At 37.8% G+C, this 15,404-nt stretch overlaps 1 protein-coding gene across 4 annotated transcripts in view; it reads left to right on the top strand.

Moving 5' to 3' along the window:
• CLIP1 (CAP-GLY domain containing linker protein 1) overlaps positions 1 to 15,404 on the top strand; it is a 62,340-nt gene that overhangs the window by 12,047 nt on the left and 34,889 nt on the right. For 3 of the 4 annotated variants that reach the window (XM_009321192.1, XM_009321191.1, XM_009321193.1), the window contains exons 4-9: positions 5,640 to 5,764; positions 6,857 to 7,073; positions 10,275 to 10,472; positions 10,848 to 10,951; positions 13,137 to 13,197; positions 14,361 to 14,393. In XM_009321192.1, the coding sequence (XP_009319467.1) occupies positions 5,640 to 5,764; positions 6,857 to 7,073; positions 10,275 to 10,472; positions 10,848 to 10,951; positions 13,137 to 13,197; positions 14,361 to 14,393 (738 nt within the window). The remainder of the gene's footprint in view (positions 1 to 5,639; positions 5,765 to 6,856; positions 7,074 to 10,274; positions 10,473 to 10,847; positions 10,952 to 13,136; positions 13,198 to 14,360; positions 14,394 to 15,404) is intronic. The other variant, XM_009321194.1, reaches the window with a different exon arrangement.

Below are 15,404 nucleotides of genomic sequence, written 5' to 3'. Positions count from 1 at the left end.
CAGTATGCATGGAGCAGTCCAGAGGGACTTGTCATTTCACCTCCAGCAGGCCAAGCTGTTGGCTGCGTTTTGCACTCAGTGGCAGAGTTTATAAGCCTAAGAATGAGAGCAGAAGCTGCGTAACAGCCATGGGCAGCTGTCTGCTGGAGAGACTAGTGACTGAAGAAGATCCAGGAGCTAAAGGTACTGAAGAGAAGTTCGTAGGTTGATGTGGCAGAAGGACCAATGAAAATACATGGTGCTCTAAGCGGTGCTGACCGTGCTTTCGGTCAGTACTCAGTCTATATAGTTACATCCTTAGTTATTTGAAAGGCCCATTGGAAACACTGGTGAGAATTCAGAACACAGCTGCAAAATGACTCAAGCAAGAGAAAGCATCTTGTAATAAAAGATTTGAAGAACTCAGTCTGTTTCATTTATGAAGGGAAAAATTGAGGTGTCTTGCTTGAAACACGTGTGTTCCTGCATGGTGAATGCCAGTTGCTGAAGAGCTCTATAATCTTCCACATAAAAGCACAATGAGAGTCAGTGGCTAGAAGCCACAGTCAGATTTGTTTTATTTCAAATTTAAATATGTTTCTAACAATGAAGTGATTAACTATGAAAATAGACTGTCAGTGGAAGCATGTTTCCTGATGGATATCAGCTCTGATCTAAAAACATCAACACATACAGCTTAGCTCAGTACAGTTACACAGGGTTAATTACAGATGTAACTGGGTGAAATGTAAAGATGCGTTTCAGGAGAGCCAGAGGAGATCATCTGATGGTTCCCTCTGGCCTCGAATGGGTGAACAAATCAATTAATGCAATTGCTCTTGCCAGATGGAAATGGTTCCTCTAAATTTTGAGAAACAAGAGGAAGAAGATTCTGATTAGTAGATCCCAGGTTTTTCAAAGGCGGTGTTTGTTTGTCTGGATGTTTTTTGCTTTTTCATGTGTTGCATGTTATGGATGCTGTGGTTTGAATGGTTCTGAAAATGCCCAGTCTATGTGACAAACACAGAAATATCCAAGCGATGCTTTTCAAGTGTCACCATAAATAAGTGCTCGGGCAGAAGGGTGGACAGAGCAGTTGTTATTCACCTTTTCACTCTGCCTCAGCTGGTCTGAGTAAGTGATACACTGACAAAGTTTCAGACAGTGGCTATCCTCTTTTCAGAGAGATCTGTATTTTTCAATGAATGCTGTTTAAATAGCAGTCTCATGTTTTTTAGACTATCTCTTTTTTTTCCTGGATTACACTGGGTTATTTGTTTCCTACTTCTACTTATCATTGGAAATGCAGCTCTACAAAGGTTCTCACAAAGTTTGACGTGCTCATCCCGATGTGCTTTCATGAGGAAGTTTTTAACTGCTTTAGGTTTACAAACCCATTTTTCTACTTCACTTAACATTGCAGCAAATTAATGTAAGCTTAGTTATAATTTGATAAATGGAATTTAATCACTTTTCCCATGTGTTTGACATAACACTAGTGAATTCCAAGTAAATTTCCTCACCCCACAATGACCCGTAGCCTAACCTAAATTCTCTGGCATATTATTGCTTTATATTTTACAGCTTGACTATATTGAGTGTGATAACTGACTAAAAAAAGGTCTGGCACTTCTTTTCTCTGATCTATTATTTAGTGACCTGCCTGAGCATGAATGAAGGTCATGGAAAACTGCCTTCATGATAGTGATGCCCCATTTTTCAATATAACTTTTAGAAACTTTTTAATAAACTTTTTTTCCTGATTCTTTTAGAAACTGGGCTTTTTTTTTTAGTCCTCCATGCACTACTAGGAAGTAGATTCACTGGCAAATGCAACTAATTTTTGGGGGTTTGGGTTTTGGTGGGTTTTTTTACATTTTTTGCTATAATTCTTATAATTAAATTTTTAGATAGTTTTTCTATAATTCTATAATAAATGCTATAATTCTGCTGTAAGTACAATTCTTTTTTCATACTAGTATATACAGTTTAGTGGAATCGCGTCTCAATCTTTTTTCCCCTTTAGAGCACTAAGTGTAAGTCTGTATATGTACAGAAAGTTTTATGCATAGAAAAGCCTTTACCATACTGTGTTGTACAGTAGCACCTCACATTGTACTACCAAGGGAATAAGCGATTATTTTCTTAAATGCTTTCAAGGTAGGTGTGTTGCCACATGCAGAGTACTTAATTGCAGCTGGAGATAAATATATTGTTTGAGGCAGATGTCTGTGAATGACTGGAAGTCTTCAATAGATTCAGGCTTTGTAAAGCAATGCTGACCCTGTCTTTAAAGCTGAAGACTTAGAAGACTTTTGCCTGAAACTGAGCAAAACTGCATATATAGACCTTCATCGATGCTATGAGCACTTCACTGCCACAGTGTACTCTGATTCCTACTATTGGTAAGGATACACATTTCAATATTTGCAGAAAGCAGAAATGTAGTAGCCGGTTAGTCAAAGAAGCTTGACTAGGTTTGGAAAAAAACAAAAATTCTTTGGCACTCTTTCTTGCATCTTGTTTTAAAATAGCCTTGGTACCATGGTTACAAGACTAGTCACATTGTTGTTTCTCCTGGGGATCTCATATTGTGCATCCCCATATGTTCTCGGGATATGAACTCCTCCATTTGCTCACCCCCACTGGGCCTTGGGTTGCAGTCCCATGCACATCCACTGTGATTGCTGTAGCAGGTCCAATGGGCACCGGGCACTGCCAAAGCTTTTCTACAGGATCGTGTCTCCAGGTTTGTGATTTGGGTGCAATGTCTTCAAAATAAATGCCATGCATTTTTTACCTAAATGTGGAAGATGAGCAGGGCCAAGGTATGAAACAAAAAGGAATTACTATTCTGCACCCAAGTTTAATCTGTATTATCCTGGAGCCAGTGTTACTTACCTAGAGTTTTATTTATAGTTTTGAGTCAGAGGGAACAGATTGCAACAGTTTTTTCCTGTCTCTGGGAGTCTTTGCATCCAGTTATCCTTTTCCACTGCCATGCTTCAGATAGCTCTTACCTTGCATACCCCATTTACCTTCTATGGAAAGGCTTTTTGTGCCTGTGTGTGTGTTTTGGTAATTGACTTATGTTGTTTATTTAAAAAAAAACAAACCCAAAAACCAACAAAACCCTCACAAAAAAACTCAAACCTCACCACCACTCCACAAAACTGCAATAAAATTCCTTGGCCTGGCTGTACAGTTCTGCTAAAAGGAGCTGCGGAATCCCTCTGTGCAACCCCAAACCTGACTATTGTCTTTGAAGGGATGCTCCTTATCTGGGCTATTGTTCTAGCTTTCCTGTCTGATTTCTTTAATGGTTTTTTTACAGCCTCTTTTGATTTACCTCTGTTTATTGAGGCAGACAACAGTACAAAATTGAGTAGGGAAAAAGTACTCACAGAACTAACCAGTCTTTTCACCTAAAGATGTCTTCCAAATTTATCGTTAAAGAAAAAAAAAAACCCACAAAAAGACCCAAACTTGCTAGAAAGGGAATAAGGAAGAGGACAACTTGGAAGACCTAGTATGGACTGATAGCGCAGACACGTGTATGTTTTTCTCTCACACTGCTCAGTTAACTTTTTTTTTTATGTTTGTACTTATGTTAATGAAAAACTACTAGAAAAAGTAGGTTATGTATGAAGATGAATAACGTGTTGACTTATGGAATAGTTCTTCCCGGGAAATACTTTAACAAACGATGTTAGATATTCCCTCTTCACCACTGTGCCACAGAGGAGATCTGGATTCCATATGACTGTTTTGGCCGGTTACGACTCTTTTTTTTCTAAGACAGTACTCGTGCTTGTTTTTTGAGAGGGGAAGTTTGTCTGTTCTCTGCCAAGAACACCAAATACCAAACGTTCTACTAGTTACTATATTAGGCTGAGTCATGATAACTGTAAACTTTGTGTATTTTTATTCCATGAAGAGTAATAGTTTGCTACAGTGCCACTTAAAGGAAGATATAACGGTGATCTGCAGGTTAAACGTTGTTTCAAGACTGCCTCTAATGAGAGAAGAAAAGGGGACTTCCACCTTAAATATGGACAAAAGATGTGTCAGCTTTCTCATTTTAGTAATATCAAAAACGGATAATTATTCTTCCCTGGGTTTCTGAGGTTAGTGTAGATTAGGATTTTTTTTCTCATCAGCTGAAGCCTTGAATTGCTAACAGAGCTGTCAGCTCTGGGAAGTTGATGAGCCAGTAGCTAAAGCACAAATGTATATGGCATCTACTGTGCACTAACTTAGTACTTTGTGGACACTTAGTGCTTTCATGCAAGATAATGTCCTCCATTCCTAGATTCCTTACAGTTAACCTCTCGTGTGAACGCTTCCCAAATGCATTAATATGAATTATCTAGCGTACTGTGATCATGCACCTTAATTTATGGCACAAGAAGGTTGTTGTTCTCTAGTTATCCTGGGAAGTTCCCCCCAAGAAACAGAATGTCTAATGTAAAAATTAATATGAAATCCTAGTATACTTTTTAGTATATAAAAAGGAAAATTACAGTCTTTGTGTTAGCAGGTTACATCCAAGCCCTCTGCTAAGGCTACAAAATATTCCTCATTGTATAACGTGTGCTGGAAAATACAAGTGAAAAAAAGCAATGGCCCTGAAAATGCCTGTGTTGAATCCAGTGAATCTCTTGAAGAGGTTTTCATTAATATTTGCTTGTTTTCATAATGCTAGATGCAGGCTGAACAGATTTTCACACAAATAGGGCACAACATATTGTCATTCTGACCTGCAAGAATCCTGCAGTTCTGGCTTGTGGCCCTTCTTGGCAAGTGTCAGTCACACTGAACACCTTTTGCTGCTTCGCTTAATTTAATTCCTCCCCTGGGCATTATGAAAAACTATGTCTTGCAGACATTGTAAGTAATTGGAAGATTTAATGTTTTAAATATGAAAACAACTGATTTTGATTTTTAATCTTCCATTTAGGAGTGTTTGTTTGGTTTTGCTTTTGTTTTAAAAGAAGTGAAGAAAAGTAATTTATTCTCCGCTCCCTGAGAATTCAAATAGCTGTTTGCATCTAAAATTTTGCAAAGTGCACAGCATTATGCTTGATACCAGTTATTTTAAATGCAAGAGGGTTGTAATATGTAGTTTATCTGAACTATTCCTTAGAGAAAATGAAACGAATGAAAAGAAATGAAAGAATTCTCATTTCATTTCTTTTACTTTTCCTCGCAGAATTAGAATAAGAAGGAAGCAATTCTTAGAAATACTTATTTGCTGATAGAAATTTGTGAGAACCTATAGTACAAATCTATTGCATTCAGTACACTGGTTATACTGAGTCTTGTTAAATGTATTTTTAATCTTAAGGCCATATCAAATCACTTAATAGAATTGTGGCCTTCAATTGTGACAAACTTCCTGAATACCAAATTGGACAGGACTAAATGCTAGGGAATTGATTTATTTTGTTTGTTTGTTTCTTCTGTGAACAATTTGGTTGTGAAGAGCTGTTCAACATATTAAAACGAACTCATAGGCAAAAAAATACGCAGCTTGAAATAAGAACTGGTCACGTCATTGATGTGCTTTGTGAACATGATTATACCGAAAGCTTTTTATGCTCTATTTGGTATTTTAATTTGGAAATGTATTAAATGAGTTGTGTGTCTTACTGCTTCAGGTTGGTGGAACAAAAGCTGGAGTTGTGCGTTTCTTGGGAGAAACTGACTTTGCTAAAGGAGAATGGTGTGGAGTAGAACTGGATGAACCTCTGGGAAAGAATGATGGAGCCGTTGCTGGAACAAGGTTAGTCTATCATCAGAGAGCAGCCGCCTTAAAGATTTTGCATCTCTGTATTCTGTTTTGTTTTTTGAATATCTTACACAAAACTTTATATCAAGGGAAGTAGTTAGGCTGTAAACCTGACTGCTGATGGGGGGGGGGGGGTTCGTTAGACACTGATTTGAATTTTATGATGCCTACCCATCTCTGAAAGTCTGCATCAACCCCACACTCGTGGGATTAGTTGATCTCTCCTACTCCCATGTGAGTTGTATTCATAGACTGGTAACAGAAAACACAGTTTCCTGCTTTTTGAATGTCTGCTTGATTTCTCAGCTTGGAATGAATGCTCAGTTAAGAAAAAATCTCTGGGTATCTAATAGCTGAACTTAAGGGAAATCTTCCTGCATCACAGGAACTGAAAGCTCCTATACCAATAGTTGCCTTGTTGTAAAGACTGGGAACAGTATAGCTGCTTCCTCCAGTAAATCACACTTAGGAAGCATTAATTCACATCACAATTTAACTTTCTTACTCATTTGGTATAAGGAACAGTCCTTTAACTCATTAAAAAGAGGTTTTACAAGGATTGTGCCACCTTAACATAGGTGATCACAGCTTAAAATGTTGAGTGGCTTTTGTTTATATATAACCAAAGATATATGTTCTGTATAATCAAATAGGCATACATGTATAGGTATGTATGTAATAAAATATAAAACTACTGGATTTAATTAAAATTTTATTTTTATTTTTAACTCTGCTGTCACATTTGTTGTTGGCAGCTCAGAGGAATGTATCGAAGAGGAGAGCTATGCACGTTAAGCTTTGCATTTGAATGGAATTTTTAGGAAACAGAGCTCTAGCTCAAGAGTTTGTTGAATTTCTGATGTCTGATATAATCATGCTGTTTCAGCCTCTCAAAGTCCCCTTTCCAAATCTAGTGTTTAAAAAAAAAATTGCAATCTAATATAGATTAGATTGTCACCAGCTGTTACCCTGTCCTTTAATACTTTTAGACTATGGATATAGAATTCTTTGTGAAGCCAGACCATGCATCTGAAAAGACAGAAGTTAATTTAGTACTCTCATCTGTCTGCTTTGCTTTTTTTAAAGGTATTTTCAATGTCAACCAAAATACGGTTTGTTTGCTCCAGTCCACAAAGTTACGAAGATTGGATTCCCATCAACCACACCAGCGAAAGCAAAGACAACTGTTCGAAAAGTGGTTGCAACTCCCACAGCCCTGAAACGTAGTCCGAGTGCATCTTCCCTGAGCTCTCTCAGTTCTGTGGCATCTTCAGTAAGCAGCAAGCCAAGCCGTACAGGACTAGTAAGCTTCTTTTTCTATTGCATGCTTTACGTTCCCAAGCAGGAATCCACGTGGCACTTGCCTGTGGTCTACTTGCATAAATTGAGAATAGAACAGATCTTGGGCAGAGCGCAATATACTTTTAATTGTGCTCTCTTTTCCATTCAAAGCATGCATGAAGGAAGGAAATCTTAGCTAGCCCTGAAGAGTAGCTGAATATTTAAGCTTACACAGTTAATTCAGGCTAACTGAGTTATTCCAATAAGAAAGGGGCTTGTGATGCCAACAAACTGAAAAGGCATCAGTGTTCTCTGACTGGAATCTCCATTTAGCTGTTCATTTTCCTAGCACTACCTCTGTCATATGGGGTTTGTGTTTGAGGATCTGGTATGCATTAAAGCTTCCATAGATCAAACTTGTTCTATTAAGCAGGAAGCTTCAAATTGTCTAAAATGTAAAAGGTTTTTCTTTTGCTGTTAAAAAGATGAGTCAGCTGAGAAATACAGAAGTAGCAATTGTCAAGTCTTTGCTGACAAGAAGCCTCTTTCTTTTCTTTTAGATTTGTTTTAATCCTATGAATTCATAAAGGCTAAATGTTGCAAAGTGCAGTGGCTCAGGTGAATTCTAACACACTACTAATTCCACCTAATACACTTACTATGGATTCTTTTAAAGTTGCTCTGTTACATAAATGTCCTAATCTTGGGTTGCAGCAGTAAAACAGAAATCTTCTGGGAAAGGTGAATTTTAAAAAGTCTGTCTCTTAAAGCAATTAAAAGCATAGAAATAATTGGTTTTTTCCACAGTCACCCTAGAGATTTCCTTTTTTTTTTTTTTTTAACCAAAGTACATAAATACATCTAATTAGAAAGAGATCGCTCCCACTGATCTGGAACTGGTTAGCTGGCATACTGTCCCACTGACCAGCAGGCACAGAACAGAGAGGTGACTTACTGTAGTCCTTCAAAACTGAAGCAGATTATAAGCGAACAGAGGTCAACAGTTGGTCAGGGCAACAGGGTTAATACCTTATCACAGAAAGCGTAAGGGACTTTTATTTGGCACGAACAGTGGGACTTTATTACTTAATCCATTCTGGAAGTTGCACTTCTAGCTGCAGAGTGCCCCCTAGTTTGAAATCGGTGCACTAACATATGGTGCTACCTCAGGTTCAGGGCAGACTTCACGAGCTGATGGTGAAGCATTAACATGGACCTCTACATTTTATTTTGTATGCTATGGTACTCTAAGCAACAAGAGAGTACAGTTACACGTTGTAAATGTCTACAATATATTTGCTTATTTTGCCTCTGTGTTGTGCTCCAGGACTTTTGCATGTTTTGGGCCATAAAAGATAAAGCTTCTGTAATCTATTATTTCTGGAATTAAAATTCCAGCTTTCTTCCAACTCTCTTTCTCAGGCAACATGAACATTTGGTTACCTTCCAAGTTAAAAGGACTGTCAAAATAATTCTGACACTTCTTCTTTAAAAGTCAAGCTGCTGAAGAAGCAAGATTTCCTGAAATCAGTTTTGACACAGCAAAACTTCTTGTGCTTCAATTTCTAGGAAAATTGTAACTTATCTGGAAGTTGCTGGACTCTTACGTAGTCTTCTCAGTTATTCAGGGCTGTTGCTGTTTTCTTCTTCCTGTGCAAGAAAAGCAACTGTCGAAGTAGGTGATGTAATGATTTAAGAGGGCTGTCTGATGCAATTCGGATTTATTTCCAAGTCTGAAGGAAGTTGATGTTTCTCTGAAATCTCGTGGATTTCTTTGGGAATTAGGAATTAAGTCAAGTTTGATTTGAAGAGCTAGAATTGTTAAAAAGCAATACATTCTGGAACGAGATTTCTTCTAGAAACTGAGAGGATCTGAAACAACTAATCTAAGCATCCAAGCAGAAGATGGTTTATTCTATCTCATAACCTTTTCAGTCACTTGATACAGCGTTTGCAATGGATTGTAGACGTATCATTCAAGGCTGTGAGTAGACAAGTTAGAGGGATTGTGTAGCGGTCATGGTAACAGAAGGGGAAGTGTGTTTTTGATGACAGGAGAATACGTCCGTGTTACGCTTTCTGCTGGGGATGTTGTCCAATGCCAGCATCCCAGGCTGTATATGGCAACTATTCTTCAACATTTTGATTTCTGAAAGGATCATGGAAGAAACATGCTCCTGTTCTTGGGCAATACTATTAGACAGAGCTAAAGGTTAACATAACAGAAGAGCAAGCCTTTGTGTATTGGTTTTTGTTTTAAATAAGGCTTTAACTGAGATGTCATTCTCATTTAATACTTCGACAAATTTCTGAGCTGTTAAGTTTAAAGTCAGTTTTTATAAGCTGTATTGGATTTTTTTTTTGTTCAGTTTTTGCTGTTTTCACAACTATTGCTCACTTTTACTACATAATTGCACTTCATTTATTCTAGCTCAAAAACTCTTGAGGAAGTAGAAGACAGGGCCACGCTGAATTTTCACTGACACTGGTTCCATCCAGTAGAGCAGAGATCGTGCAAGGTCAAGGAAAAACCTGAGGTTCATTTTAGCTATAGTTCTTCAGATTGATTCATTTTTATCTATCCTCTTTAAGTTTAATCTTGCAGATTTTTTTTCCAGAAGTAATTTAATTCCAAGTGATATAAACATACATTTTAGTCAGATACCAATTGTTGTTCTTGACAAGGTTTTAGCTGTAAGGCTGGCTTTTTACGTCAAGGTAAATGCTTTTCATCCTGGATGTTTTATTGCCATAGTAGAGGTTCCAAATGCTAGCTGGAGTTCCAAAAGCTTTTGATAGAGTATTTAGAAATGTTATACTGTTGCTGGTGACCCAAGATGATGACTTGATAACTAGAGGCACAATGCTTTTAACTTGCTAAAAGGATGCCTTCGTTTTTTAGTGCAAAAAGGTGCTTAGAAACATAATGAGCTTTGTGTGAGTCTACCAAGCACACCTTCGACTGAGGCCAGCCTTTTGTTGTCACTTCAACCCTTCTGTCTCCGAGACACTAGCTGCTGATTGCTACAAAGCAGTCTTACTACACATGTATGGCCATTGTTAAATTCTAGAAAATGAAGTAATTTAAATGTAAAAGGAGAAGGTAAAGGTACAGTAGCTTACAGAAAGCATTTCCTTTACTAACCCAATGTTTGTAGAATCTGGAGATATCCTTTGTTTTCACTTGATACAGAATGATTTTTAACGTATTTACTTTGTGAAGTTGACAGAAACATCCTCCCGGTATGCAAGAAAAATTTCTGGTACCACAGCCCTACAGGAGGCACTGAAGGAGAAGCAGCAACACATTGAACAGCTCCTGGCAGAAAGGGACCTGGAGAGGGCAGAAGTTGCAAAAGCAACCAGTCATGTAGGGGAAATAGAGCAGGAATTAGCACTTGTTCGCGATGGACACGATCGGGTAAGAGTGGTATTGCTGTTCTTAAAATAGAAGCTTTAAAACAATTGACTTAATTTCCAAAATTGTGTTTTCTTACTAAAAAGGTCTGTGAGTAAGAGGTGGTGTTCTAAAACGAAAGTAGTCCATACCTGTGAGATCTTCGTTGTGGGAGCTTTGGCTTGATGAGATAGCAAATCTACTTCATTTAACTCATTTTCGTTGAACTTCTCCACACATCTCTACAATCTTTTATTATATACATATTTGAGTACGATAAGATTCCTGTCCCTTGGCCCATCACTTTACCAAATTGTGATTACTGAGGTATAGAACTTGGAAAAAATTCATGTATTGCCCAACTTAGTAGATTTTGTTCTTATTCCTCCTGCTGATTAGCATGTCCTGGAGATGGAAGCAAAAATGGACCAGCTACGAGCTATGGTGGAGGCTGCTGACAGGGAGAAAGTGGAGCTTCTTAATCAGCTTGAGGAAGAGAAAAGGTAACCCAAAACTGTCTTCATTAGTATAACTCTGTTAAAAGCAAACTTTGCATTAAAAGCAAATGCTGTGGTGACTCTCAAATACGAAACAAATTTTGAATAATGCAGATATGGGCAATTATTGTATAAAATCATATTGCAGTTTCTTAAAATTAATACTAAAAAACCCCTTCTCTTAAATTTGGGGAGGGAAAGCCAAAGAAAGTGGACTTGCTTAGAGGCTGCAATTATTGTTTATAGCTGAATTTCATGCAACTCATTCCTTTTAGTATTGCTTTCTGTTACGAAGGATTTTATTCCTACTCACGTGAAATTAATGGATCATACCTGATCTTTTTGAAACACTCTTCTTCCACTTCCAAATGAAAATTTTGATAATCTCATTTCCTGACAGTGCTGGATTAGGAATTTACAGTTTAGTTCTCTTGTGAATAACTTATTACTGTTGGTCATGTGCTTCTAGGTAGGGTCTGTCTCTTACAGGAAAATCATTAAAGCCATTAATTTTAATGCCTTTTCTAATTCCCTTTCATAACCATTTGAGGAAGGGAACTGAGATTACCAAATAGGTAAGGTGAGGTTAGGAAAGGAAATAACCTGATAAATTGTTGGGTCAAGGTTGGGTGAGGAAATAATCTGATCAATTGTTTTGGTAGATTTGGAATGCTTTTGAAAAGCAAAGGTCTATTTAGAAACCCACTCTGAGTCTGCGCTGTAGGCTTGTGTGCGCCCCTGAAATCAGTCAGATGTCAACCTCTCTGAAAAGCCTGCCTAAAACTAGAAATCACAGATGAGAAAATGCAATGGTAAACCCTGGGCAATTCCTTTACAATCTTCATGCTGCCTTTTTATGGGACCCACTCTAACTGAATTTTCAAAACAAGCAGCAGAATTAGGTCTGGAATTATTTGTATATTCTCTATGAAAAAATGCAGTGGGTTTTTAAAATCTGAAAAAAAAAAAAAGAGGCAGTTTTGCAGCACCTCCGGTAGCCTGGCTGTGGACCTACTTTCACTGAGTGCCAGGTCAGTGGGGGTCCGTTTCACCGCAATCCTCCATGGCCTTGAGCTCACCTTCAGCGTGTTGCTAGGCAGCGTGACAGTGCCGCTGTGCACCTGCTACCCATTCACTGAAGTGACATCCTACAGCCGGGAAACCATTTCATGGCTTCGGCAGTGTAATATTTCTCCTTCCTCCTAACCACTCTAGGCTTATTTACTTTGAAAGTTCTCTGTAATATGTATTCAAGTCAGTCTCAGCAGTGACTTGAAGTCAAATAACCTTTAATCCTCTGTTTCCCAAAGCACATTGATAAGACCCATTTCCAGTAATAAGTTCTTATTGTCCTTTTATTTTAGACATCCATCACTTGTAACTCTCTGATGCAATGATTTCTACATCTGTCAGCCAAGCTGCGGGCACCAGCAATGTGTGTAATTCAAAGGAAAGACGACATGCTTGTCTGTTCCTTTGCAGCATCTTACAGTGTTGAAAGGATCAAGGGGAAAAGGGGGAGATCTTGGCCCCTTGTTCATTGGGGTATACCAGAGCCAGGGCAGGGAAGAAAAAACTTTTACAAATTTTATTTTGTCAGATATAAGCGTCTCACCTCTGTCTTCTCATTCTAAGACTCCTGTATGAGCAAGGCAAGTCAATGTTCTTGCTCACGCTGCCATTCTGCATCTTGCAGTTCATCTTGACACCTAACATACGTTTGTCTATGCTAGAGTTTTGATGCAAGTTGACCAGCGCACTTCTAGAAGGCCCGTGGGTGTCCTGGATGTGTCCTAACTCTCTGTTTCTTAGGTGAATGGTAGAATATACAGAACATGAGATCAGACTGTTCATTTAGGTCGCCTCTTCTGAGGACGTGCAGAAGGGTGAAAGAATGAGAGGATCAATGATGACTTAAAGGTTTTCTTTTTAACTTGTCAGAAAATGCAACAAAATACTTTCTTTATAGAGCTGCAGGAAGACTGATGCCTTACTTCGTCAGTGCTTGTATTTTAAAGACAGCAGCTTTCCTTCTCTCTGATGCTTCCTGTGAGAGATTTCTCCTTAATGTTTCTGGCAGTGTGCTGGTACAATCATAACGATGTCACTGTAGTTCTGATTTCCACTGAAAAGTGAGCTTGAAAGCATTTTCTTTGAAAGTTATCTGAATTTTAATGAATTGTCCCCACAGGAAAGTTGAAGACCTTCAGTTCCGTGTGGAGGAAGAATCCATTACCAAAGGAGACCTAGAGGTAAAATATCTCCAGCTTTGGAAACAGGATATATAGTAGGACACAGAAATGCAATCAGTTCAGATTAAGTGTACTGTTCTCTGGAAGAGAAAGGCAGGAATGATTAACAGATGCAGTACTGGTCCAAGCATACGCAAAGCACATGAAAGTGATTCCCAGTTCTGCAGTCCCTGAGTAAGCTAACCGTCCTGAAACTACAGGGTTGCGCCTGGAATTCAGTTACACGCTTCAGCAAGGGTTGTACTGTGGAATGGCTTTAGTTGTTCAGAGTAGTTAAATTAATTCATAGAAAACTCTACCTTTTGATATTTTACATTATTGTATATTATATCTTACTAATGTTTCTGAAATTGCTTAAGAGTAACCACCACCAAAAAATCATTTTGAAGTTATGAAATTACAAGTTAATATTTATGCCGTTGAAAATTAATATTGAAGACTAGTCCTGTTTGTCTTTGATCACTTTTTTGAATAATCCCTGTGCTTTCCTTAGGGAAGATTGATTAACAAAGAATGTTTTGTCCTGAGAGTTATTGCACACAAAACCTAAACAGCAATTAACATGTGCAATTTTTATCTTTCTACTGTTGGTATAACTATAACGTTGGGCTAAAACACAGTATGTTATTACACAATCAGAATAGAAAACGTTTAATGAAGGATTACTCTCAGATATTTGAACACTGCCAATTTTTATCCCAAATTTCAAATTAAAAAGCAAGATACTTTTTAGTTGTTTTACTCTGTTCTTGTCTAATCATAAAAATATTAGAACTTCATGCACAGCATGAAGTACAAACTTAATTAATTTGTGTTCCTGTGAACCGTTTATGATTAAAGTGCTAGCCTTATGAAAATTATTCATTTCATATAACATTTCTTTTATTTTAGCCTTCCATTCATTTTAAGATACCTACCTAGACTCTTCACAGAATGCTCCTTTTATTGTTTAGTCCATGGAAAATTTTAATTTTTTATTTTTTGTTAGATTGGTCAATAGTCATGGCAAACCATCTTAAAGACTGGTTCGTCAAGCTGCATAACTTAGAGTTTAAACTGAATTCAAGATAATGAAATGTATCTTGTTGTTTGTGTTGGAATGATAGTGCTAAGTCTGCAGGTGAAATATTTTTGTTTGTTTGTTTTTTTAATTTTACTGATAGCAAAAGAGGCAGATTTCGGAAGACCCAGAAAATGTAAGAGGGCACTTGAATGTGCAGAGACATCCCATGTTAACAGATTGTGTGCAGAAAATGCTTATACTTATTCACTAACTGCATAATCTGTTATTGAAACATTGACTCTAGTATTTGTGTGCATGTTGCTTTCAGAGCAATTACAACATTTATTGAAAAGAATGTGTGTAATGACTAAACGTTGTAATCCCCATTAACTGAAGAGAGGGCGAATGTGTCATTAGAATTCTTTAGGGTCAAAAACTTTGCAACTAATTGAAGAGTATAGGAGCTTGTAGAAGATGACCGTCCAGGATCTTGAAATGCCTTTCATTTAAATGTAGGATTTTAGTTGTTTTCTTCACAAAATCCTGCATGCTTTCCTATGAGCTCCTACTGCTGTTCAATAGATGCAGTATGCAATTAGCTGATTAATTTTTCTGAGGAAAAAAAGGGGTATGTTCCCCACCTCCCCTTATTAGGTTTTTTTTTTGCATGAAATGCTAAGGGGAGAGATGATTTAAAAACATCTGAAGAATTAGCGTGCAGAGCTGTCTGATTTTACTGTATCTTCATGTAGCTTCTCTTTGAATTATGTAGGAAAAATATATGTTACTGGGTAACGGAAATTGCCTTACAAGATGTTTAAGCAGCCCTCTTGCTTCCATAGCTCAGAAGAGTGGAATTTAAAAGCCCTCTCTTTGATTGAACTCAGGAAAATTTATCCCAGGCTGCCTCCTCCGCTGCATCCCAGCCGAGATAGAAAGTTCTCAAGACTAAAACTGGTTTCCCGCTGTGTATTCTTAGGCGTTCCTTTTGCAAAGCTACTTCAGCGATCCGGGTCTCCTCTGTTCTTCCAATCAGGCTCACAGTGTGTTAGAAGTAAATCTGCATGTGCCCTTCCTTTCTCTTGTTTTGTGCACTCCTTGTTTAATCCTATCTTTACTCCTGATTTCCCTATTGTAATTTTTCCATAAAAATGGACATCTTCACTCTCTAAAGGAGGGAAGTGGGTGATCACTTAGTTTCTAG

This window comes from Pygoscelis adeliae, unplaced genomic scaffold (genome assembly GCF_000699105.1).
Source record: "Pygoscelis adeliae isolate BGI_AS28 unplaced genomic scaffold, ASM69910v1 Scaffold93, whole genome shotgun sequence".
NCBI classification, from domain to species: domain Eukaryota; kingdom Metazoa; phylum Chordata; class Aves; order Sphenisciformes; family Spheniscidae; genus Pygoscelis; species Pygoscelis adeliae.
This window is presented reverse-complemented; position numbering and strand designations above follow the sequence as displayed.